The sequence below is a fragment of the Etheostoma cragini genome, chromosome 5 (genome assembly GCF_013103735.1).
Source record: "Etheostoma cragini isolate CJK2018 chromosome 5, CSU_Ecrag_1.0, whole genome shotgun sequence".
In the NCBI taxonomy this organism is placed as follows: domain Eukaryota; kingdom Metazoa; phylum Chordata; class Actinopteri; order Perciformes; family Percidae; genus Etheostoma; species Etheostoma cragini.
The window spans coordinates 11,471,080-11,496,216 of record NC_048411.1 but is presented as its reverse complement, the minus strand read 5'-3'; the positions used below and the strand labels follow the sequence as shown (position 1 = coordinate 11,496,216).

Sequence of the window (25,137 nt, the reverse complement as noted above, 5' to 3'; positions counted from 1 at the left end):
CACACACACACACACACACACACACACACACACACACACACACACACACACACACACACACACACGCGCGCAGACACGTAGTATGTTATATCTCTGTGCAGAGAGCATTTTATGTATCCCAAAACGTAGCTTGCTATCAATAAATATTCATAGTTATACACTTTGTCATATCCTTGTATATTAGTTGGTCTGGGAACAGATATCTCTGTTCATATTGTCCGCGAGTTATTGCAGCACTAAATATACAATCAATCAATCAATCAATCAATCAAAATGTATTTATATAGCACTTTACAACTACCAGCAGGTATCCAAAGTGCTTAACAAAATGAGTAAAATCATAACATACAATAGAAAGAGTGAACATAGAAAACAGTAAAATCAGAGAAGGTTACAAAGAAACAAAAGAATGAAATTGTCACACTACTGCTACGTATTAAAAGCGAGACTGAACAGATATGTTTTGAGTTTGGTACTAAAAAGATCAACATCTGTAACAGAACGTATACCAGGGGGTAACTTGTTCCAGAGTCTTGGGGCTGCAATTGCAAAAGCCTGATCACCCCACCGGTTATACCTGGACCTTGGGACTAAAACCAACTGATTTGAAGACCGCTATGACCGGTTGTGTTCCCGCACAGTTACAATTTCAGACAAATACTCTGGGGCGAGACCATTTAAAGTGTTTGTAAGGATGCCCAGCATCGGGCCACCTGGGTATAGATGTAACTTGAGATGTGATCGTGGCTTCTGGACGAGCTGTAATGAAGCAATATATCAACCTGCCACCTGTCCTTGAATGCAAGCATTGATATCTGTCTATTATCAGCTTTGACTGGAACATGTTTATTGTCTCAGATGATACAATTGTTTTAGCAATGGGAACAAGTTTCTCATGTTTCATATATTTTAAGATGACGTTGTGATTAGTCCTGAGGCTTTAGGGGCTTTTGCCTTTTAATGTGGTTTTGTAATTGTATGCACATTGTCATTTATTTCAGATTACTGATCTGCATTGATCCTTTGGAACTGTTTTTATTGTGTTTTGTAGATGGGAGAAAGCTGTGCACTGGTTCTCGTGACAACTGTATGTGCCTGTGGGATATAGAATCTGCAAAATGTGAACAGAGACACAACATTTCGAGAAACCTGGTGAGAATAATATTATGTGCTTTTGTGTACACACAACCTTGTACCGAGAATTGTTTCAGTCATCGCCTTAGGTGTGTACCTGAGCATGTAAGAAAAATAATCAAATCAATAAGCCAGACAATCTGAATGTTCTTCCGAGTTCTTGCCCTGCAGGCTTTAAACTTTTCCACTCTCCTTTCTTCTCTGTCTAGGTGACTCATGTGTGTTGGATTCCTGGCAGCTCCTCTATAGCTCAGACCTCCGAGGATAAGACCATAAGGTAAAGAAAGATTGGCTTCTGCAGGTATATTACTTTAGATGCACATGTGCCATCTGCAGGACAGCACGAAATTCATTGGAAATTCAATTTGGTTGCAGTTGGTAATGTGAAATATGCTGACTTGCTTAGGAAAATGTATAGAAAAAAGGTGTTGTGATGAAAGTGTGTTACCTTTTACAACAATTATAAACAGTCGTGGAATGCTCCTCATTTGGTAACAATGCAGGGTCGAAACTAAAATAAGTATAACATAACAGTGACACTGAGACTGAGCGCTCAATGTCTCACATTCATTGACATGTTATCCATACCTGGACTTCAATCAGTAGGTCACAAAAAACATTTATTTATCTATTTTACTTTTTACGGTTAAACCAACGTCAGCCAAAAACGTATCTACACCTAGGATGGTTAATTAAAATACCAAAGGCGGTATTTGGTCTTGGGATTCTGCCTTTAGTTTCAGAACGTGGCAGGGCATGCTGTTTCGCACAGGTGATGGGAAAAGGAGAATGAACAAAGTCTGTTAAACTAAATCGTAACTACTTTCAGTAGTAAGTGAAATGAGATATGAGATTCAAGTTTATGTGATTTAGCTAATACACCAGGTTAACATAGTTGTGCTTGTTACTGTACATTAGCTTCTGTTAGTCTGGGGGAATGTAGTGATCACACATCTCTACACTTAACCCAACCGCTCCTTGAACATTTGACTGTGTCATCGCCTCATGCAGCCAACTGTTTGTTTGGAATAAATCAGGCTGAACATGTTTATTCCACCTGTACAAGACAACGGCAATTGTATACGTAAAACTTGGATGTTTATAAAGAAGAGGTGTTTTCTTTTTCTATGCATGCTGTCATCAACAGATGATTGAATACTAGGCACAATTTTGACTCATTTGGAGAATAGATCCTGCTATGTATTTAAGCAGAATTTGCCTGATATGAATATTGAGAAGCACTTGACAACTGCCATAGCTAACCCAGTCTATCTACAGTAAACTGTTAAAGCTTAAGTGTGTAAGTTTTGAAACGTCTGTTACATTCCAGCCATTGCCAATCAACAATTAATAATAATAATGAATTAAGACTATCAGATCAGATCTACAAAACGTTCTCTGTATATCTCAGTATGGCTATGATCAGAAGATTGTCATCCGGCAACTTTCGCCGCAGAAACTTGAGTGACAATAATTGCGTCGTCTGAAGAGTCCATCATGTTTTTTTAATCTTTTGTGTTCTCCTTTGCTACAAGTAACTGCGTGGAGAGGGAGAGGGAGAGGGAGAGGGAGAGGGAGAGGGAGAGGGAGAGGGGGGGGGGCTTTGCGCAGTCATGGACAGCTTGTATCATGTGACTGTACCGACAGTGGTGTTGTCCTTACTTAGAATTCCTCATGGGGGCGACAGAAACTATGCACTATAGCTTTGATCTGTCAACACTAAATTTGGCTATTTGTAGTTTTAGCTGCAATATGTTTTATTCTTTTCATTTAGACATATGTTAGAAAAAAAGTTAAGAAAAGAGTGCAATTTAAAAAACAACAGCGTATGCTTCACAATTTCTCCATTATTTAGGAAAAATCTCAATTTAACCATCTAAAAGTCAGGTGTGTCCACTGCTTTTAACTCCGTGACTGGTTTAATGTTATGTTTTGGATAAAAAGCTTGTATTTCTACAGTGATGTTTCTGTATGGGTGCAGGGTGTGGGACAGCCGCGCATGGCAGGTGACCAATACCTTTCCAGCCAAGCAATACATCCAGACCCACTGTGACGTTTCAGCAAATGGCAACTACTTGGTGTCCAGCAGCAACGGCTTTGCAGGCCAGGGGGCTGAAGCCACGGTGAGAACATTGGAGCTGTTTGTGTGATAAGATGTAAATTTACAGATGAGGCTGTGAGAAGCTTACCTTTTGTCTGGTTTCCAACTGGAAATAAGCAGGAAGCCCAGTGGCTAGCTATGTATGTTGACCTTCTGGGTTTGACTCCTCCACCAGCTAGACCAGTTTCCTGTCTAATCTGTCTTCCGAAAAGTAGTCAAGAGAGTCACATATAAAGTTAATCCTGTTTCACCGATCACCAGTGATTCTGTACTGCAGTCCAGTTTAGTAAAAACTTTTGTTTTAAAAATACGACAGGCATTAATAGGTTTTTATTACACTACTGTACTAGCTTGGTTTGGAATATCGCCTTGCTTCTACACAAAGTTACTCCTCATGTGGGAACCCCCAGTTTCCAACAGAGCCTTGACAGTGTATTGATTTATTAATACTATATGTAGTTTGTGAGTCTCTGTTGGTCTATAATTAGTTTTGGAACTTCTGAGCTTTTTCATTTGTTCTCAGTGGAGTTGTGTCTGTGTTACTTTATTAGCTTTGGGACCTGCGGCAGCCCGGCTGTAAAGTTGTGGAGTACAGAGGTCATGTCCAGACCACCGCCTGCTGTATGTTTCTGCCTACACCTCCTAGTGGCACAGCTCAGGTAGCAACATCCTCCCATGACTGTTCCATTAAAATCTGGGATCAGAACACAGCAGGTAAAACCCACTCATTGCACACATGCACACATGGGCACATATACAGACACGGTTTGGGTGTGTAGTCTTTTAACATTAACTCTCCTCCAACCCTCTCGCCGCCATCCTCTGTTCAGTCTGTTTAGGGACCTTGTCTCTGGATAGTGCTGGGCCACTAATTTGTCTGGCTCCCACTGACTCCGCCGATCTGCTGTGTGCCAGCTTCAACAACGGCCTCCACCATATCCAGGTGGGCCACGGCTCAAACCAGGCTCAGGTTTCTGGGGAAGGTTTAGGTGGAGCTGGTAGCCTGGACATGAAAGTTGTGGCACGCTTCTGACAGCCCAGAAGAGCCTGGTGTGACTCGTATGCTCATAACCCAGACCTGCGAACGACCAGTGACTCTGAGAGCAGTATCACGGGATATGGACGTCATGTCAGTGTTTTTTTTTTATTTTTACAATTTTACATATTTCAATAGACACTTTTGCTTTACTAGACAGCCATACAGTGAATAATGACAGAAGAGATCAGTAAGAAAAAGAGTGGATGATAATGACATGTACGGAGGATGCACCTTTTGTCCAGCAACGCCACCTGGATGCCCATCGTAGCTGCTCTTCATGGGGAATGGTCTGTAAGTCACATTACCCATTAATTGATGAGACTATAAAAATCTAAGTGATCCTGCTTGGATTACTGCCTTCTTGGACAGAACCAGCATAGCTGGGGTTTACTCTTGGTTTTGTACACCACTTCAGCTAGGTGGATTTGACGAGATGCTTCATGTTGTATTGCCTTTATTGGTGGTGTTGACTACATGTTTGGAGGACAGCCTAACGGGGCAGGAGTACTGTTGTGATGTGGAAGCCCTCTTAGAGCAGGAAAACCAGCTATTTGGTCAGCTGTACAATGATTTTTCCTGGGTAAAACTTAGTAGGTGCAGTCAGTCTTATTTGTAAAACACGTTGTTTTTATCACTAAACCGAGTAATGCTAGACACATGTATGTTGATATGTAACCATCGATTAGTTTGTACTTTAGCTTTAACCTGTCAGGTGTTGGACCAAATTGAAACTTATGACACAAGACTGTATAAAAATTAGCTTTTTTTAGGTACAATTCTATTCATGTTTTTTAAAGATACATATTCCAATATTTTTGAACTGAAGCTGCCGATAGCTGATGAATGATGCCGATATCCAATGTATTTAAATTTGAAAATTACTATGCAAAATAACCGAGTAATTTCCTGTTTTTAATAAGATAGGGTTTGAATAACCAAATGGGTATAAAATATATTACAAATACAAAAGAAAGCTGCTTTGTGACCTACAAATCATTATATATAAATTCTGCTACCAGTTAAGATATTGTTTGATAAACATTCATCATTCATTGAGGTATTAGATTTTATTTAATACTGTGTCGCTACTGTGCTTAAAACTATTGGTTAGGATTAGCAATCCAGACCGCTGTAGTTTAGCTAGCAAATTCTAATGTAAAAATATAATTAATAATAATATTAATAATAATACTTTATTAGTCCCGCAAGGGGAAATTACAATATTCACTCTGTTATTACTTAAATTACCCACAGGCCTGAATTACACACACATGCTCAGTATCTACAGTATACATGCACTAATGGAGAGACGTCAGAGGGAGCAGTTAGAATTAGCAGAAATAAGTGAGTTTTAAGTTAATTTGGCTGCACATAACATTCCTACCTTAACTGATTTTTGTCAGGGGATGAGTTAAATCACTCTCCAATTTGAAGTGTAAATTTAATATGGATTCATTTGTCAGTTTCAGAAGCTTATAAATTACACAATTTCCTTTTTTGTTTGTGGTTATTGTGGGTACCATCTCTCCCAAAGACAGTGGTTGCTGTATCATCAAATTCTATTTTAGAGAATTATCTGCAGCTAGAGAAACAAATGAACAGGCTTTAGTTCAAAGTAAGCAGTTCAGTGGTAATGCACTATCATGTGATTCCATATGCGCAAATGTGGATATTTGGCAGTCTAAACATTCCCAGTTGATTTGATCTATCTGTGTTTATACACTACGATAAAGCAATAAATCATTTGATGTCTGATGAGTAAATCTCCGTTGTGGCTCCTTGATATTTGAAAAAAAATTGTTGTGCATTTTAGCCTTTAATAGACAGGACAGCTATAGACAGGAAAGGGGGGGCAAGAGGGGGTTTGACATGCAGCAGATGGCCTCGAACCCTGGACTCGAACCCTGAGTCGTTGCGTCGAGGACTGAGCCTCTGCTTATGGGCGCCTGCTCTAACAGGTGAGCACCCCAGGCATCCCACCTGAGACATTTTGAACATGGTCATTGACTTATATCTAACATGCAGTACCAGAGAAAATGAAATCATTCATGGTCTACCAGTTCTCTCAGAGATGTATCCCAATACAAAACAATAGTATGTACTACTGTGAGGAAAGCTCTAGTAGAAACAAGTTTACACCTGAACGTTTTTTCATCTTCTCTTAACAGCCACCGGAGCTCCTTGGGGTTAACGGGCATCATGACTGCTTAAATAATGGAGTTCCCTCACCCAGGTGCATCCCAACAGTTTGTAATCTTTAAATGGAGCCATGGATTTTTTTTGAGAACACTTTATGTTAAGATGATCTACTAATAAAATCTAGATTGTACATTTATGTAAATGGATTTACTTTGGTAAAAAGTATTTTTTTAATTCATATAAACATAGCAGGACTCATGGCACAGCTGACACTCATTTAATCCTATTATGTCAAGTAAACAGTGTAAAATCAGTAATGTATCTCTTCCAAAACAGGCTTTTAGAAAAAAACAGGTATCATTGCCACCTAGTGCCAGAAATCTCCTTGTTAGAAAATTATAACTAAATACTCCAAAATGTGTATTTGAAAAAATTGAAAGTATTTATCAAATAAAGGGGAAAAAAAATCTAATCTACATGAATTTCCTCTCAAATCACACTTATGTTAATTTCAATAGATTCCTATTACTTTGGTGTAGACTTGTGACACATTTGAATTAAAAACTAAATCCTTGAAATTGTTTATCACGACATAATTAAATGAACACACACATTTACACTTTTTAGGGGTATCACATCTGTATGACATTATTGAATCAGAAATAAGTCATACTGTGATGTTTAATTTATTCAAATCCGGACCTCAATTTCACAAAAGAACCATTCAGCCATCAATCGGTTTGATAGACACACACACACACACACACACACACACACACACACACACAGAACAGCAGGCAGAACAGTTTGGTGCTTGCCACATCAATCAAGTACAGAATTATTTGGATTAAAAAAAGTCTAAAATATTGATGAAATTAAAAATAATCAGATGCAAATAATTTCCTTAAATAAAACAAAATATACATTATTGGCACAGTATGTTATAAAATAACCGGCTATATAAAATAGGAATAAGGATACAGTACATTGAAATGATGAAATCACATTCAACAAGCAATTTCAACACATAATAAACAGATAATCTGAGACGGCGACAGAAAGATCAACTGGCATCTTTAACATCCAAGTGGTAATGACAAGTAATACATGAGTAGGACTACATCTAGTGACAACGTTATACAGTTTATCTGTGTTTTCAAGAAAGGTTTTTCCCTCAAAATGACATTTTTGTGGTTCTATAAATAATTAAAAACATTGTGAGAGAACTCCTGTGCAATTCAAAAAAACAGCAGAGAGGAACTGCGTTTGTCTAGGAGAGATTTTTTTCTGAACTATTTGGCCGATTTAATTGAGACTTAATTTCAAGGTAAAGACAAGCCAATGGGTCTGATAAGAATCTGAATCCAGCCACTGTAATGAAAATCTGAAAAACCATGTGAAGAATGTAATTATCTGACAGTAGCTGCTGCGCTGAGGGCCAGCTGAGAGCAGTCACTCCCAGTTCCAGCCCCTCCATGGCTTCACCCTGCTGGGTCCATGGCAACCAATAGCCCCCCCCCCCGTCATATCTTATGACTAGGGAAACTCCTTTCAAAATACAAGCGTTCCTCCCCACCTCTGTCTGCTGTTACAGGACCAGTTTAGATTCTAAATGATTGCCTTTCTGAAGTCTAAATAGTCTCACATAGTCACACCTTTATGTATATTTGCAACAGCCTTCAACCAAATGTTGTTAATGAAATGATGTTTCTTTTCATGTGTCTGTATCTGGTATTGTGGTGATGTAACCTGTTCCTTCTCCCAAAAGAATATTGCCACTATACCGTTACTACACTGAGAAACATTAGGAGTGGAGCAAAGATGCATCTCAAACATACAAATGTTTTTGTTAACGCGAGTATAGAGGGGGATAAATACTGGTTGGTTCTTTGGCCTCAGTAGTGTCATGAACTGTAAAAGCCCTCTGATCATGTCAACCATCCTGCCACATTACTGACTTCCTTTAGTTTATCTTTGTCATGGGAAACTGAAAGCATCATTTCCCACCTAAATTTGCACAGCATTAGGGTCGTTTGTATACAAAATGTTAACAGAGTCCAGATTCTATTAATTGAAATTACAAAAAAAACTTGCCAATGGAAATATGTGGTTACAAATAGAGAAGCATGGCAGAGGAAAGTCCCAGTCTTTTGTATGATAACACATGATGAGATAAATATAACTGGCACAAATAAGAGATAAAAAGCCCTATGAAACTAGAGTTGGCTGCAGTGATGCACACCAAGCCTGTGTCTCAAGCAGTTTTAATATAACTTTATACTGTATGTAACATGCTGGTTGTAAATCTCTCATTAAGTTACTAAGAAAAGATACCACATTATCACATATTAACATGAAACAATTAAAATAATATACAGCTTCAAATGTACATTTGCAAGTTCAGGGTCAAATGGGGTTGTACAGTTACAAGAATGTATTTTTGTTACAGGATCAAAGGCACTAGACCTAATTTAATGTGTAATCATGTTTAGAAATTGATCCTGTTTACACTAAAAATCCTCATCCTAAACAATATAAGATCTACTTCAAGCCAGTGTGATTTATAATTTTAACAACTCAAGTCATTCTTTCTAAACCACTGTGGAGAATTTGCTTTTTGCATTCACACAGTCTATCGTTAATGCTTTCCCACCAATTGAGAGCTACTTTAAACCAATAGCTGCAGTTAAAATCCTTACAATAATACCACGCTAACATCAAAAAGATGGATTTGGTCTTGACTTCAGATAATAATCAAAGTTTGCGACTTCAACGTGATGCAAGAACACAAACCCATTTATCAATAAGTATTTTTAGTTAGAGACAGATTTCAAACTATATCTGAAAAACTGAAGTGACTCAGAGACTAAGACATGATTTTAATATACTTGATATCTCGTTTCCAATTCTATATCTGTTGTTAGTTGAGTCCCTGAGATATTTCTGCCTGTCTGCAGTTTTATGATGACTTTTTGATACCCATATCATAAGCTTGAAACACACACACACACACACACACACACAGATTTGAGTGGGGCACCCAGATGAATTTCCTCATGCACCCACACACACATAATGAAAATGAGGTCCTGATGTCAAACTATTGCCACTATGGGACGGTACCTTAATGAAACAAACTAGATCTATGATTTCAACAGCTTGGACGGAAAATGGAATAAATGAATCTTAAAGTTAACAACCATCTAACATCTGGAGGATTTTTACAAATAAGAAATAACATGTTTGCATTGCCCCACCCCTTTCCTACTTCAATAGTTTCAAAAAGGGGAATACATGTTTGTGGACAAACCTGTGTACATATGGTAACCCCCAGGTTATTCACAAGGATAGAATTAAACAAACGGACATAAAATAGGATTATTCATTTAGCAAAAGCATCAACAATGCTTTTCTAAACGCCAAAAATTCAAACCCCAACATGGGAGTTTTTTTTAAATAGCTGAGGTGTAGAATTTAGAAAACCATTGACATCTCTGATTTCTTCCTCACAGATGTAGCAAAAACCTTCCAATTAAAGCCTTGAGACGAGCATAAAAGGAAAATTGTTGTTAGGTTGATTTGCGTAAGATCCAAGTCAACAGTCCACACCTCTGAGGATTTGCAGGTATTCTGTAACTAAAATCAACTCAAGCAGTTAAAATACGGTTTTCAAATCTAGATTTGTCTCCCATCTGATCCATAGAGTTGTAAATACTCAGTAGTTGTGTTACTGCGGATGTGTACAGGAAACCACATTCTGACATCAACTGCGGCTGGTTGGACAACATCCCCCTCCCGCCCCCTTATCCTTGCTGCTCTCTACTGGTCCCCGGTGCGTTCGAGGCCGTCTATGACGCGGCTCAGCCTGATGTTAAGCAGCCTGATCTGAGTGTCCAGGTGGTCGATTTTCTCTTCCAGTGAACCCGCCCCACCTGCTCGACGCCAGTACGCTCCCACAGGCCCCGTCATGAAGTACACCGCCATAATGAAGCAAAGTGGCAGCACCGCACGCTCAGGGTCGCCCTCAAACTTCTGCAGGATATAGAGACAGGACAGGGCGAAGAGCGCCACACGTGCTAGCCAGAAGAAGCGGCCAAACACAGCGTGCAGCAGGTAAAAGAACCCCCCCAAGAACATGGAAAGGAACCAGTAGGCCACAAGTACGGCAGCAACCAAGAGCAGGGCGCGTGCCGGAGAGTTGGTGAGAGATGTGGGGCTGAAGTAGTGGCTGAGATTTGAGGCTACAGAGGGAAGAAAGAGAGAGAAAGAAAGACAATTTAGTCTTACAATATGTCCCTTTCTTTGTTACAAGTGTCATAATCAATTTAAAACTTACAGTCGATGCCCATGACATCCAACAAATCTGACCAGATCTTCCAGATCGTGTCGAGAAAAGAGTCCACTCCGTGGACAAACCGCTCCGTCGTTTTGGAGAAGAACTATAGAACCAAAAAAATGTAGCAAGAAACTGTTTAATCACCACAAACATGTTTTAGTCAAGAGCTATTGTGCAGTATACAGATAAGACATTCAGAACACTGTATTGGAACCAAGCCTACAGTGAAAGCCTATAGTAAAAGAAAAGAAGAGTTTTAACCAATACATGAAGAGAACAGCAGTGTAGTATAAGTCAGTAGAGTTGTGCAACAATCATTGATGACCAGATCATTCTGCAATCTATGGTCAACAGGGAAGCCACTATGGCCACTCTATGCTAATGCTAGCTTTCTTTAGGTACAATTTCACAGTACAGCCAGCCAAAAGGTTTTGTTAGCATTGTCCACATTTAAAAAACACTTCAAAACTTAAGCAAAACATGCTTTGTTAGCTTGTAGCTCTAGCTGCTGACTACTTTCGGCCTTGTAATTAAAGTCTAGTCAGTTGAAGAATGCACATGTTCAACATCAAGTACCTCTGACTATAAATCCAAACACTGCTTACACATTCTTCAACCAACCAACTCATTTCTAAATGGACAGACAACTGTAATTTGTTAATACATCTGTTATAAGACTGATCACGTGCCATTTCACACTAAAAGCAGACTCTTCACAGGAAGCAATACATGCTACTGCCCACAAACTTTAATAGTCCTTTCTCACGGCTTATCCTAGCTGATAATGTAGAGTGTAAATTGATTGTAACCTCTTTTTTGTGAACTTTATTTATAGATTTTCAATTTACATAGACGAAATGACAAAGATAAAACATATTACCAACCGTCCCAACCCAACCACCAAGGCTCAAACAACAACAAAAGAGGAAAAAAGAAAAATTTAATTAAAAAAAAGGAGGTGGGTACACAAAATATACACCCAGTTCCTGAACTTCACTTCACAGTGCTCAGACTGGGAACATGATGCAGCATCATACCACATATAACCTTTTACGATTGATTGCAACTTCTATTAATGATAATAACAAAGTTACAACTGTTTATTTAACAAGTCAGAATATCCCTTGCGACAATGGTCTATTCAATGTCGCTTGGAAGTCATCCTCAGTTAAATGCAGACTAACTAAAGAGTATAGTAAACTAAATCTGTGATGATCATCTCATTCTTGGCTTTGTAGACGAGTTACAAGACGAGGAGTCAGGTGGATTGTGTGCAACTGATCACCACTCTTTCTCCATAACGTGACTCAATTTGCATGTTGTAATAGGTAAAGCAGACAAACTTTGAAACACACAGCTTTTTTTTGTCCATCAGGTCCACATTGACGTTCAGTAATTTTTGACGAAAAAGCTGAAACTGTTCCCTGCAGGCATGTGTGTGGAGCCTCACTGTATGTCACTTTGGTTTTGCTTTGGCGGCTGCATACAGGAAGTAACATACGATTTTAAATGCAGGGAGTGCAGCTGAACCAATGAGAGCCCAAGATACCCCACTAACACAGAACGTTTAGGGAACGTTAGGGAACGTTAGTTTTTGGTTCTCTAAAGGTTAGTTCGAACCAAACCAAAAACTAACGTTTAGGGAACGTTCCCTCCTGGTTATAACGTTCCCTAAACGTTAAGAAAACCAACCAACCGTAACGTTCCCCTGCGGTTGCACCGTACCTTCACACAACGTTCCCGCTTGGTTATTTTTGGTTGCTTTTGGTTGTTCTGAGTATTTGAATTAGCACAAAGGTTTGCTGTCACTCGATTTAAATTTACCCAAAAAATATTGTACTTATACAATCTAAGTGAAATATACTGCATAGCAAGATCTATTCATTTTAAGGCTGATATCAATTTAGCTTGAAACAGTACGTTTGTGCTTGAATTTTTCAAAAAAAGCCGCTTTCTAATGCATTAGCTAGAGTAGTGGTGTGCGATGCTGCAAAATTTGGTATCGATCCGATACCAAGTAAATACGGGCCAGTATCACCAATACTAACGTTGGTATCGATATTATCGATATTTGGATCGATCCACCCACCATTAATTTAGAGACAAAGTCGTCGTTAAGAATCAGTTGTATGTATGTTGGTGTGTGACCAACGTTACGTTATATCTGTGAGGCGACATTTGCACTTGCTGATAGAGAGCAATGAATGAGAAAATTGGTTGCACAGCAAATTATAGATATTAAGTGTTACTGCATGAAAACATAACGTTACATAAATGTATTGTTCAACTGACATCTAACGTTAAAGATGGTTAAAACATGGAAAATTATGGCTTTTTTTTCTTCAAAATGGCATCCGTGAAATTGTTGGCCAGGCAGGGCCCGGGTGAGCATGTTTCCGCCACAGTCAGACCACAAAAGCGGCTACTAGCTTCAATGAGCCGCAAAAAAAACCTTATTGCCAAAAGTCTCGCACTCACCTTGTATAATCCTCTAATGTTGTCCTCTCCGAAAACACTGCTCAGAGTCTGGTAGATGCCGTTAGCTGCCCGTCGGAAGCTGTTCTGGTTGCTGGTCCTGCTCCTGGCCGCTTCGGCTGTGCACAGCAGAGACGCAGAAAGCACCAAGAAAACCACAAAAAACCCAATTCCCTTCATGGCACCAAACGTCCCGAGATGTCAAGCGGAAATGTGTATCAAAATGGTTCAATTAAACGCAAGGCTGAGAGCTAGCTGCCTAAAGTGACACCTTGGTGGTGGGGGATGATGAGACTACTGATGGTCGTGATAACCCGTGTTGCCTTCAGGGACACCACGTATACTTCTCCTTCCTCGCCCTAAATTGGCCTGTCGTGTGAGAAAAGCAGTCGAGTAATTGCTACTGCTTTATTGTATCAATTGACTAATCTGTAGTGCAGTCGCAATGGGAACATGATATCATTATATTTCCTAATAGGTGTTTTATTTGGTTTATTTGCAAAAAAAACATCTTGGGCGTCTGTCGTAAGCACACAAAAAAGACACTGTGAATAATCCTCATAGGCATCAACACTATTTAGAGTATCTAATTATTATACTTATATTTATTGCATGTAATTTCCATCGAATTGCCTCTTTGAAAAATGTGTTGGTGTCATGCCTTCATATTCCAGTATGTCCGATTATCAGTAAAGGCATCGCTTGTCTTCGTGGGAATTTGAGGCAGGATAGACTCATCTAAAGCTTGCTGCTGCCCTCCATTGGTGAAGTAGTCTTACCAATGAAAGATCCGAGCTTTGTTCTGCTTTCGTGCAAACCAAGCGAGATTTTATTTTCCTAGCAAGATATCATGCTTGGACAAAAACATGTTTCTGCATCAATTAGTCTCCTATCTGTCTACAGTTACATAATGTTATCACTAACCAACATAATTCAATTGATTTAGCGGTAATTGTAACTCCTCAGTCAGATGATAGTCAGTTGACGAAATTACTTTTTGCAATTAGTGCTTGTTTTGTCCGATTTTCTTCTCTTAATAGTTATTGGTATGTCTTGTTCTTCCACACGGTTTGCTGTGTTCACACATTGATCAAACAATGCTTTCTTGACTTGACCTGCACCCAGATCCCTTGGGAAAAAGACAACACAAGTTTTGCAGGCTATAATATTGTCAATGTATTTATGCCATTTTCCGATGTATTAGTATTAGTTTCAGTGGTGCAGTTTTTAGTAAACATCTTCTGTTCTATTCTTACTTTGTATACGTGAGCAAAGTGTTTGGTTTGAGAAATTATAAAGTGAGTTTTCGGAAAATAGAATATCACTTTGAGCATGTGGATGACTGATTCATGTTTTAGCCTGTGGCAAATTAATAGATATATTGTATTATCTGTGTGATGATTGTAATTTAGTGCACAAGTGAAAAGTTGGTAACTGTAATCATGTCATATTGTTATCAATAAAAATGCATTATTGGTCTATATGGTACATCATTATTGTCACTGCCAAGGTATTAGATACCCTGTTGTGTGACTAAGTTTAATTAGCCTAGTAACATTTGTTAAATGGAATACCAGTGTGCAGACCAACCCGCCTGCGTATGGAACATGACAGGAACTTAAAATAAAGAGTGGCAGTTAGGCCTGTTACTTGGATGGCTTTCCCTCATTATTCATAGCTCATAACTACATTGTGGGGCAAGCTAATAGAGCAGGAGGAAGTAGGTCAAGCCTGAAAAACATGATAACAGGAACGGTGACATCTGACAAGAGAAGCCAAATGCAAGAACAGTTGTTTTTACAACAGAAACAAGCTCTCGTTGGAATTCGTTTAATCACAGAAACATGTAATTTTCTATGGACTATGGCGGCACATTAATAACACAGTCCATTACAATATACACGAGATGAATGTGAAATAGCCTGATTGTACAACATTTTGCTGTAGGCTATGTGAAAATACATTGTAGGTTGATTATGCAAAATATGCGAGAAAAATATTGGTAACGTTAATAAAGGCAATATTGTTAGAGTTATAAAATGTTCAGGTGATCGAAAACTATCATAGGGCGGTTGTGGTACCTCATATCCCTTATTTGGTTCAGCTTCTCATCAGTGATGTATGGGCTATACTGTAACTGCAGCGGGAACGATATGTGGTATCTAAGCAACGACGCACGCAATGCAACGCAAAGAAGTCGGCGGCTAGTGGGGAGAAGTTGAGGAATGTTGTAACCAACCTGAGGCTTAACAAATTAAATAAAGTGGGAACTGGAACACAATGGGTCAACTCTAGCAGGTGTCCGTGCTGTACAAATTAAGTTTGGTTAAGCTAGCTGTCTGTTTCCGCAGGGGAAGTTGAAATGTATGGACGCGCTCCAAGAGAGACCTTCCTGACAACCAGCTGCACTGCTCCCACAGTCGGCCCCGGCTCCTACGACGTCACCTTGCGTACTTCTAAAATAGAAGGTAACGTTAACGTTAACGTTGGGACTTGACTGAACAACTCAGGTTACTCGTCTCGTTTTAAATCAAGAAATCCATCTGTTTTTTTTGTACTCCAGAGAAAATGAAACGCTAGACCGAAATGAAGGCTTACATTACAGTATTAAAATCATAGACATATAACATTTTTTATATCTATGATTAAAATAACGTTTTAAAGCTGGATGTTAACGTTAACCTGAAAACCATAAGCTAACATTAGCAACGTGAATGCTGCCGTGTTAGAGTCCACATTTAATAATATATACATTTGTTAAAATATTAAAAAGATGACAACATTCAAACTTCATAATGCTATACAAAATAATATGCCTAACGTTATCTGGCAATGGAGTTCAATAGCCATGTGACTGTAGCCTAGCCTATACATTGCTCGCGTATTGCTATATTGCTCATTGCTAAAGTTTATTTCTTCATGCTTATTTTTTCATTTACTAAAGTGTGTAAATCAATCAACCAACCAATCAATTAATCAATCAATAATTTTATTAATCAACAAATTGCATGTTCTCTTTTTGTGTGTTTTCCTTTCTTACAGATGGCTATGCTCCATTCCTGACCTTGACCAAAAGACAGTCAGTATTCAATCAGTCCAGTGAGAGGATACCAGGACCTGGACAGTATGACTTCTCACCTGTCAAGGTACTGCACTTCAGAGAGTATCATTTAAGTTAATTAAGTCAAGACCTGATTTTACCTGAGAACCATATACTGGGTTAGGTGAGGCTGAATCTTCTACTTAAATGACTAGAGGGCCATATAAGCAGAAGAAGAAGTCCTTGTCAAGTACGTAGGAATGTACACAACAAATTTATAATGTGGAGTAGTTTTTTTGTGTTAAAATATCTAAAACTAATAATTTAGGAAGGCTGGAGATGAAGCTTATAATACTGGATGACTGGAGAATTCTTTGAGGAAAATAAACTGTTAAGTACATCTTTGTTGATCACAATCTCATTCTCTGTGTGTGTCTGCTGGTCTTCCTGTTGAACCCATGTCTCTTCAGCTAAACATCCATGGTGGGCGCAGTCTTCAGAACCGCTCCAAGCGTTTTGAGGAGTTGGTGTCGCAGTTTCCGGGCCCCGGGGCCTACAACGTGCTGCCTGCCTCAGGAAACACACTCAGGGCCATGACGGCTAAAGCAGCACAGGCTGCGATGCTCGGCAGGAATGGGGTAGGCAAACGCGTACATTTATTTGGGCAAGGTAAATGAGCAGTCGGGTTACAGGAAATCTTTATCATAGATGTTCTCCCTCCAGTTTAGTATGTTTTTAATCTACAGTAGGTTGGCTTTCATACAGTACATGTCCTTTGTATGTATAAGGCATAGATGTGGCTTTTTACTTTTGTACTGTTAGTTTACGTTTTGTATCTCTACTTTTAACAATTGCATGCTTTTGTCCTGTGTATTAATACAGTTATTACTACATTTAACGCCACACTGCTTTATTTTTCATAAAATCTAAAACTCTGTACTTTGATGTGCTCTTTCTGTGCCAAAGAAAAGATATGAATAACAAAAGTGGTGACTGCCAATACTTGGAGACAGTAGCTTGCCGATACCTTAGCCCTTATCTTTAGCAGTTCATATGCAGACCGCTCACTGCCATCAACCGGAAATAGAGTTTGTCAAAACAGTTGCTTTTCTATTGTATTCTATGAAATGAACACCGCCTGGTGTATTTGCTGTAACATTTGAAAACATATCAAATTCAGTAAGGCATACTTTGAACAGGATGCAAAACAAAGGAAAGATTTGATAGACTATAACACCTTTTGTTAGTAATTAGTTAGACACATGGGTGGCCAGAAAGCTCAGTTGATAGATTGGCCATCCGTATATCGAGGTTTACTCCTCAACACAGCGGGATGGGTTCGACTCCGACCTGCGGCCCTTTGCTGCATGTCATTCCTTCTCTCTCTCTTCTTTCATGTCTTCAGCTGTCCTGTTAAAAAATAAAGGTAAAAAATGTCCAAAAATAGCTTTAACTGGCCTACCAAAGGGTCCAATCAGACCTACTGGACTGGATCACTTTGCAAAGTGTGAAAATTGTAGAGAAGTAATTAATTCCAATTCCAAATTTACCACTTTAATCCCTGAATATCTAAGTTGTTTTTTTCTGTTAATTTACGACTTCAATCTTAGAAATTCAGATATTTTTCTCAGAACAGTACCCCTTCTCTCATGGGTCCGTAACATTATTATTTTTCCTACAATGGCCGTAGAAGGCTGTTGTATCAGAAACAACTTTCATTTGCCAACATCAAGCTAACAAGAAACTCTTTGAAGAAACTCTGTGGCAGATAAAGCGTCTGATCTTTCCGCAGGGGTTTACTGGTCCGGCCCACTTGAGATCTAAAAGTACTTTGAGACCCCTGATGTAAAGCCTCTAACATTTGTAGCAGTCATTTTTTAAATATGCAACAGAGGCTTAGTAACAACTTCACCATCAAGATGGAGATATTGAGAACCAAAATATAAAGAGACCAGCCCGAGAGAGTCTTGTAGGGAACTGTTATTTAGTTTCAACGGTAGAACATGTGAGAAGGAAGAAAAGCTAGATATTGTTGCCGTTACTACACTTCTGTATTGCTTTCTTTCTTCCTCCCTTTCCATTTTACTCATTTGTTTCTTATGTTCGGCCTACCCACGCTCCTTCTGTCTCTGTCCCTCGCTCGGTCTTACACTTTATTGGCCCCAGGCAGTGCTCAGCTACTTTGTAAGCCAGGGCATCAGCTCCATCACAAACCCTGACCTCTCTCTCTTCTCTTCCTGGCTTTTTACCGCCTTACTGCTTTTTCTCTCTGTGCAGAGGCTGCAGGCTAAAAGTCTCCAGCATGTTCGTCAGTCAGATATCCCATCTATTCCTTCTCCGGGCCAGGCCCATGGCTACGAGGAGGACGCTGTTGGTGTGCTCCTCAAGCAGTCGCCCCATCCCAGGGACACAACCCTGGGTCCAGCCTTCTACAATCCACTGCTGGTAAAGACACACACACACACACACACACACACACACACACACACACACACACACACACACACACACACACACACACACACACACACACACACACACACACACACACACACACACACACACACACACACACACACACATATACACACACACACACACACACACACACACACACACACACACACACAGAAACACACAGAAACACACCAGAGAATGTGAGGTGTTCTTTTATGCACGCATGTGTGCTTTCATTAGTCGGTAGGAGTGTGTCTGAGTGTACTTACTCTGCCCGCGAGGCAGGGTCCATTAGTGCTAGGCAGATCTAATGCACTGCTGAACCCCCACCCCTCCCCATTCAGTTGGCCCAAAACCCATTTCCATAGCTAATGAATGGAGCTCTACTTAAAAAAAAGCCACTGCGCACCAATGCTCATCCATTTTGCATGCCAACAAAGAGAGCCGTTAGTAATTATTCTTCAAGCTATATTACAATATTCACTTAAAAAAATGCACACGCCTGCTGGTGTGGGTCTCAATTAAGTAATTTTTCATCTGTTATGACCACAGGAAGTCAACAGCGTCCTTGAGTGTTGGCCGAGGTTGTGTCAACACACCGGCACAGGCACAGAGGCGTGCTGTGATTTAGGGCTATCAGCAGTGCATCCATCCTCAGCTCTTTTTTTTTCTTCTGTTGCTCTCCCTTTGAAAGTTCAAACTCTGCCTCTGTCTGTCTTCCTCCCTCTGTTTTTTTTATTTTTTATAAACTCAAACACTTCCCCCGCCCCATGCTCTGACTCAGTTGGAGCGTAGAGAGATGGAATTTAGTGGTTGTCTGAGGATAATACTTCAAAGGAACCAAGGCAATTTTTAAATGATAAGAAATGAGACAGAAATGAAAAGAGCAGAAATTTGTTTTCTGTCTGAATGTTATTGAGAGGTGAGTGGTTTTATCCGCTGACCTAAACTTATGGTTCATGGCTGTATTGACAGAACAATTACTTTACTGCAGTGACTTATACGCAGAATCAGAGATGTACTAATATGCTGGAGTAGTGAGTAGTTATTAGTGGATATGAGATTATCTGATTTTGGCAGGCATGTATCATGACTAAAAAATGACTGGGCATAATACTGCAGTAAAGTGGCCGGGTTAGCTCAATTGGTAATGCAGTCGCACAAATACAGAGGCTCATTCTTTGATGCACCGCCCGTGGGTTCGACTCTGACCTGCGGCCCTTTACTGCGTGTCATTTCCCCTCTCTCTCCCCTTTCATGTCTTCATCTTTCCTGTGAAAATAAAGGCCTAAATTGCCCCAAAAATAATCTTGAAAAAAGCTCTTGTATTAGTATCACCAGGAGGTATTTTGTTAGTCCCGACTGTGTAGTGATTTGTCAGATTATCCTGACAGTTGGCCAGATGGTGATATACAGCACAGGCTGTGTTACTATATACTGTAGGGGACGGAGCACCCAAATCAGTTTAGAAAGGGAAACTTAAAATAAACATTGCAGGAGATTTTAACCGGCCAATCAATGAATGGGTTGAATCCAACATAGTAATGGTCCCCACACCAACATCTGTTGTGGGATTTAAGCATTTGTTACCAGCAGCTTTCTGCTGTGCTCAACATGTCGAGCGTTCTTGTTTGATATGATGGCAGCAAGCGAATGACTGCTGTAAGTCCTTGTATTTTATGTTACAATGTTACTGTTTTTATGAGGCTGGGGTTTGCAGAAAGAAAGGAAAAGTTAACATTTTAAGCTTTACTTGTTGATTTGTGAGGCTGGTCGTAGATTCAGGAGCAGACACGGAGGAAAGATTGGGAAACAGGAATGTAGGTTTATTGAATACAATGGAAAAATGGTGCAAAGAAATCCTCTGGGACTGAGAACGGGCAGACAGGTGGGAGGCAAGTCCTAAAAACAACGATGAGGCTCGTGCAGGCAGACTGGGCTTCCAGGACTGAAGCAAGAGCAAAAAACACACAAAGTCAAAAAAGCTTAAATCTGAGAAAGTAGAGGAAGCAAATCAAGGAAAAAACACTGGGCCTTTCTGTAGCGGGTGTTAACCCTGTGGGTGAACGTATAATCTGGCAGAGACTGGTTGGAAAGCCGAGGTTTAAGACAGGAGCGGTGATTGCTGGATCTGCTTCAGGTGTGTAGCCAGCCACAGGCGTCCTGACGAGGCGGGAGAGAGAGCCAGGAGCGCCACACCCACTCAGCACAGGAAAGAAGGCAAAACAAAAAAAAACACAAGGGAGAGAGCAAACAGACAGGAGAGGCAGCAAGCCAAACCATGACAAGATTAGAAAACATCATATTTGAATGATAATATGCTAGAACTGAAATAATGTTGTCTTTCAATTTAGTTTTTTAGAAGGTACAGATGGCTAACAGATTAAAGGAAATACCAGCATAAAGTATTTTAGTCAGACGTGGGTCCAACAGAAGCTGCCAGAACAGCAGTAAACTCCTTTGCATAGATTCCACAAATCTCTGAAATCTACTGGCGGATGAACACCATCCATCCATCCATCTTCGTCCGCTTATCTGGCGTTGGGTTGCGGGGGGAGCAACTCCAGCAGGGGACCTCAAACTTCCCTTTCCCGAGCCACATAAACCAACTCTGACTGGGGGATCCCGAGGCATTCCCAGCCAGGCCAGGTAAAAGACATAATCCCTCCACCTAGTCCTGGGTCTTCCCGAGGCCTCCTTCCAGCTGGACGTGCCTGGAACACCTCCCTAGGGAGACACCCAGAAGGCATCCTCACCAGATGCCCGAACCACCTCAACTGGCTCCTTCCAAGTTCACAGATGACTGAGCTGAGGGACAAGGCAGCCCACCTCCTGAGAAAACCCCATTTTGGCCGTTTGAATGCTGGATCTTGTTCTTCTGGTCATGACCCAGCCTTCATGACCATAGGCGAGGGTAGGAACAAAAGTTGACCGGTAGATCGAGAGCTTTGCCTTCTGACTCAGCTTTCTTTTTGTCACAACAGTGCAATAAATCAAATGTAATAGCGCACCCGCTACGCCGATTCTCCAACTAATCTTCTGCTCCATTGTCCCCTCACTTGCGAACAAGACCCCAAGGTACTTGAACTCCTTCACTTGGGGTAAAGACTCATTCCCTACATGAAGTTGGCACTCCATCGGTTTACTGCTGAGAACCATGGCCTCAGATTTAGAGCTGCTGATCCTCATCCCGGCCGCTTCCCACTCGGCTGCGAACCGATCCAGTGAGTGCTGAAGGTCGCAGGCAGATGATTCCATCAGGACCACATCATCTGCAAAATGCAGGGATCAGATCCTGAGCCCACCAAACTGTAACCCCTCCCCACCCCAACTATGCCTTGATATCCTGTCCATGAATATTACAAACAGGATTGGTGACAAAGCGCAGCCCTGGCGGAGGCCACCCCTCACTTGGAATGAGTCTGACTTACTGCCGAAAACCCGGACACAGCTCTCGCTTTGGTCATACAGAGATTGCATGGCTCTGAGAAGGGACCCCCTCAACCTATACTCCCACAGCACCTCCCACAGTTTCTCCCGGGGGACCCGGTCATACGCCTTCTCCAGATCCACAAAACACATGTAAACTAGTTGGGCATACTCCCAGGCTCCCTCCAGGATCTTTGCAAGAGTGAAGAGCTGGTCCATGACCAGGAATCCGCATTGTTCCTCTTTAACCCGAGGTTTGACTATCAGCCAAACCCTCCTTTCCAGCACCTTGGAGTAGACTTTACCAGGGGGCTAAGAAGTGTGATACCCCTGTAATTGGCACACACCCTCTGGTCCCCGTTTTGAACAAGGGAACCACCACCCTGGTCTGCCACTCCTTAGGCACCGTCCCAAACTTCCATGCAATTCTGAAGAGGCGTGCAATCCGAGAAAGCCCCTCCACACCCAGAGCTTTCAGCTTTTTTGGACGGATCTCAGCAATCCCCTGGCCTTTGCCACTGTGGAGTTGTTTGACTACCTCAGGGACTTCCACCAAGGAAACTGACGACAATCCCGCATCATCCGCCACCTCTGCTTCTGACATGGAGGCCGTATCAGTTGGATTTAGGAGTTCCTCAAAGTGCTCCTTTCACCACCCTATCACCTCCTCAGTTGAGGACAACAGTCCCATCCTCACTGTATACAGCTTGGATGGTTCCCTGCTTCCCCTTTCTGAGATGGCAAATGGATTTCCAGAAGCACCTTGGTGCCGATCAAAAGTCCCTCTCTGTGTCTTCTCCAAACATCTTCCACACCCGCTGCTTTGCCTCTTTCACAGCATCCTCTCGGATAAAATATCCCGTAAAGCCTCCTTCTTCAATAGAATGGCTTTGCTGACCACTGGTGTCCACCATGCTGTTTGTAGGTTACCGCCTGTTATGACCCTTTTAGTTTAATGCTTGGTTCCCCCAAGCATTAAACTAAAAAGCTAGTAAGAAACACAAATCATAAATTCAAACTAACAAAGGAGAGACTAACACGTCAAAAATACCGTTACAATTATCCTTTATTACACATTACATATTTATTTATACATATGCTGTAAATATAGATGATGTTAAACAAAAAGGGTAACAAACAGTAACCCAACTAAAAATAGAAGCGGAAAAACGTCAGGGTCTCCAAGGCCAAAACAACAAACAAAAACCCATACTACCTGGAAATAAAATGGCAACAGTGCTACAGAGTCAAACCAAAACACTAACCTCCCTGGCTGTCCACAAAACAGGAGAAAAGGGGGTCAAAACAAATGGCAGAGAACACTTACCAACTTCAGATAACTCAAATTCAATTCCTTTCCCAAAATATATGCACCAGCACTGAGTAGTTCACCAACTACACCCAGCATGACAGGACGTACGGTGGCAAGAGGAAGGGCCGGGACATGGGAGCTTTTATGCAGCCTCTTTGATAACCCGATGGAAAACACCTGGGGATGATCAGGCACTCAGGGGTGGCGGACCTGAAACACAAAAACAAAACAGCTCTCTTCCAAAAAAGAGGCCAGAGTGGCATTTGAGAACGTAACACCGCCCTTTGAGGCATCTAAGACCCTCAGACCACAGCACTCCGCCGCAGCTTAGCAATGGAAACTTTGAACATTGTCCACTTTGGTTCAATGCCCCCAGCCTCCACAAGTTACCAATTTTTTGTTTGGCCCCTCAACTGAAACCACTTTTCCCTGTGAGACCCTACCAGGAGCACCAAGCTCCAGACAACACAGCCCTAAGGTTCATGGTGACACACAAATTTCTCCACCACAATAAGGTGATGGTTCCCAGAGAGGGGGATGAACACAATTATTCCAAAATATATTTCCCTATTTATTCTTTGCGTTGAAGAGTCTATAAAAATAATACATTCATTGTTTTTCTGTAAATACCCTACCCCAGATTTGACTTGAAGATGTGAAATATGGGCAAGATTTTCCTCTAAATAGAACCTGAATCAGATTCAAACCCGTGCTGTGTTGTGAGTATGTTTGTAGAAAGCACACCAACAATTTCAGTCCTGTACACACGCACACAATCGTACTGACAAAAATGATTTTCATTTCATGAGATAAATAAATAGAAAAATAAATAGCCTGACATTCCATTGTATTAAAGCCCAATGGTGAATATGTTTATCCCCACTAGCTGTGTTTTTATTTTGCTTTTTAAAAGCTCTCCTAGACAGAAATGGGCAATTTGGGCCTCTGAACTCAATGCCAGCTGTGATGCCATTACAGTGCTTATAATGTGTCTGCGTGCACTGCAGAACTGTTATGTTTTTCTGTTTAATGTTCAAAGCATTTGAACATTCTTGTTTTCTATTTCCCTTCCTCAAAACTAGATTGGTAGATGACAGGAGACAGAACCTCAGATCTCGTCCTCCAGTCACTGTTGAAGTTAAGATAAGAAGACAGGCACCCCATAGCGTTAAAAACTTTTTGAGACTCCCCGCCAATCCTCCCATAACCTGCCTCGCAGTATAGACACAGTTGGGTCAAGGGAAAGTAAGAAAAGAAGGGAAAATTTTTTTCAGTGAGACACACGGGTGGTGTTTTATTTTTGAGGGACAAACAGCATACTTATTTCAGTCTCAAAAATTCAAGTAGATTGGAAAAATTGGAAATGTGGGTATCTCGATAGGTCATAATTTGTCCAACAATTTGGGTAATGACCAAATATCTGCAAAACTAAGGGGAGCTGTATTTTGGCTTTAGTGCTTATTAGCAAATGGTAGCATGCTATCACCCTAAACTAAAACAGCAAATGTAGTAAACATTATTCCTGCAAAACATTATCATGTTAGCATTGTCATTGTGAACATGTTAGCATGCTGACTTAAGCATCTAACGCAAAGCACCACTGTAGTCAAGTGGACCATCACTGAGTCACTAGCATGGCAGTACACCCTTAGTCTTGTTGATAAATATCTTGTGT

The 25,137-nt window shown here is 40.7% G+C and overlaps 3 protein-coding genes across 3 annotated transcripts in view; 2 read left to right on the top strand and 1 right to left on the bottom strand.

Annotated features, from left to right (window-relative positions):
- Positions 1 to 909: 909 nt before the first annotated feature.
- LOC117944994 (WD repeat-containing protein 31-like) lies at positions 910 to 5,147 on the top strand. The gene is made up of 5 exons (XM_034872231.1): positions 910 to 1,152; positions 1,344 to 1,411; positions 3,116 to 3,257; positions 3,787 to 3,949; positions 4,066 to 5,147. Exons 1-5 carry the CDS (start codon positions 961 to 963, stop codon positions 4,266 to 4,268), a joined length of 768 nt encoding a protein of 255 aa, XP_034728122.1. The 5' UTR covers positions 910 to 960; the 3' UTR covers positions 4,269 to 5,147.
- A 3,124-nt stretch (positions 5,148 to 8,271) lies between these two features.
- Positions 8,272 to 13,558, bottom strand: bri3bp (bri3 binding protein). The gene is made up of 3 exons (XM_034872233.1): positions 13,228 to 13,558; positions 10,750 to 10,852; positions 8,272 to 10,654 (listed from the first exon to the last, which is right to left on the bottom strand). The coding sequence occupies exons 1-3, from the start codon at positions 13,402 to 13,404 to the stop codon at positions 10,233 to 10,235; spliced, it is 702 nt and encodes a 233-aa protein (XP_034728124.1). The 5' UTR covers positions 13,405 to 13,558; the 3' UTR covers positions 8,272 to 10,232.
- A 1,816-nt stretch (positions 13,559 to 15,374) lies between these two features.
- The window catches only part of stpg2 (sperm-tail PG-rich repeat containing 2), a 48,840-nt gene continuing 39,077 nt past the window's right edge, over positions 15,375 to 25,137 (top strand). The window contains exons 1-4 of the mRNA XM_034872228.1: positions 15,375 to 15,692; positions 16,267 to 16,370; positions 16,735 to 16,902; positions 18,542 to 18,709. Of these exons, the coding sequence (XP_034728119.1) occupies positions 15,587 to 15,692; positions 16,267 to 16,370; positions 16,735 to 16,902; positions 18,542 to 18,709 (546 nt within the window). The 5' untranslated portion in view covers positions 15,375 to 15,586. The remainder of the gene's footprint in view (positions 15,693 to 16,266; positions 16,371 to 16,734; positions 16,903 to 18,541; positions 18,710 to 25,137) is intronic.

Excerpts from the sequence above, each read along its gene's own strand:
- bri3bp (XM_034872233.1), bottom strand. The coding sequence starts at position 13,404 with ATGAAGGGAATTGGGTTTTTTGTGGTTTTCTTGGTGCTTTCTGCGTCT. Across the intron at positions 10,853-13,227 it reads ACATTAGAGGATTATACAAG|TTCTTCTCCAAAACGACGGA; the intron begins GTGAGTGCGAGA and ends TTGGTTCTATAG. Across the intron at positions 10,655-10,749 it reads GGATGTCATGGGCATCGACT|CCTCAAATCTCAGCCACTAC; the intron begins GTAAGTTTTAAA and ends TTCCCTCTGTAG.
- LOC117944994 (XM_034872231.1), top strand. The coding sequence starts at position 961 with ATGTGGTTTTGTAATTGTATGCACATTGTCATTTATTTCAGATTACTG. Across the intron at positions 1,153-1,343 it reads ACAACATTTCGAGAAACCTG|GTGACTCATGTGTGTTGGAT; the intron begins GTGAGAATAATA and ends TTCTCTGTCTAG. Across the intron at positions 1,412-3,115 it reads TCCGAGGATAAGACCATAAG|GGTGTGGGACAGCCGCGCAT; the intron begins GTAAAGAAAGAT and ends GTATGGGTGCAG.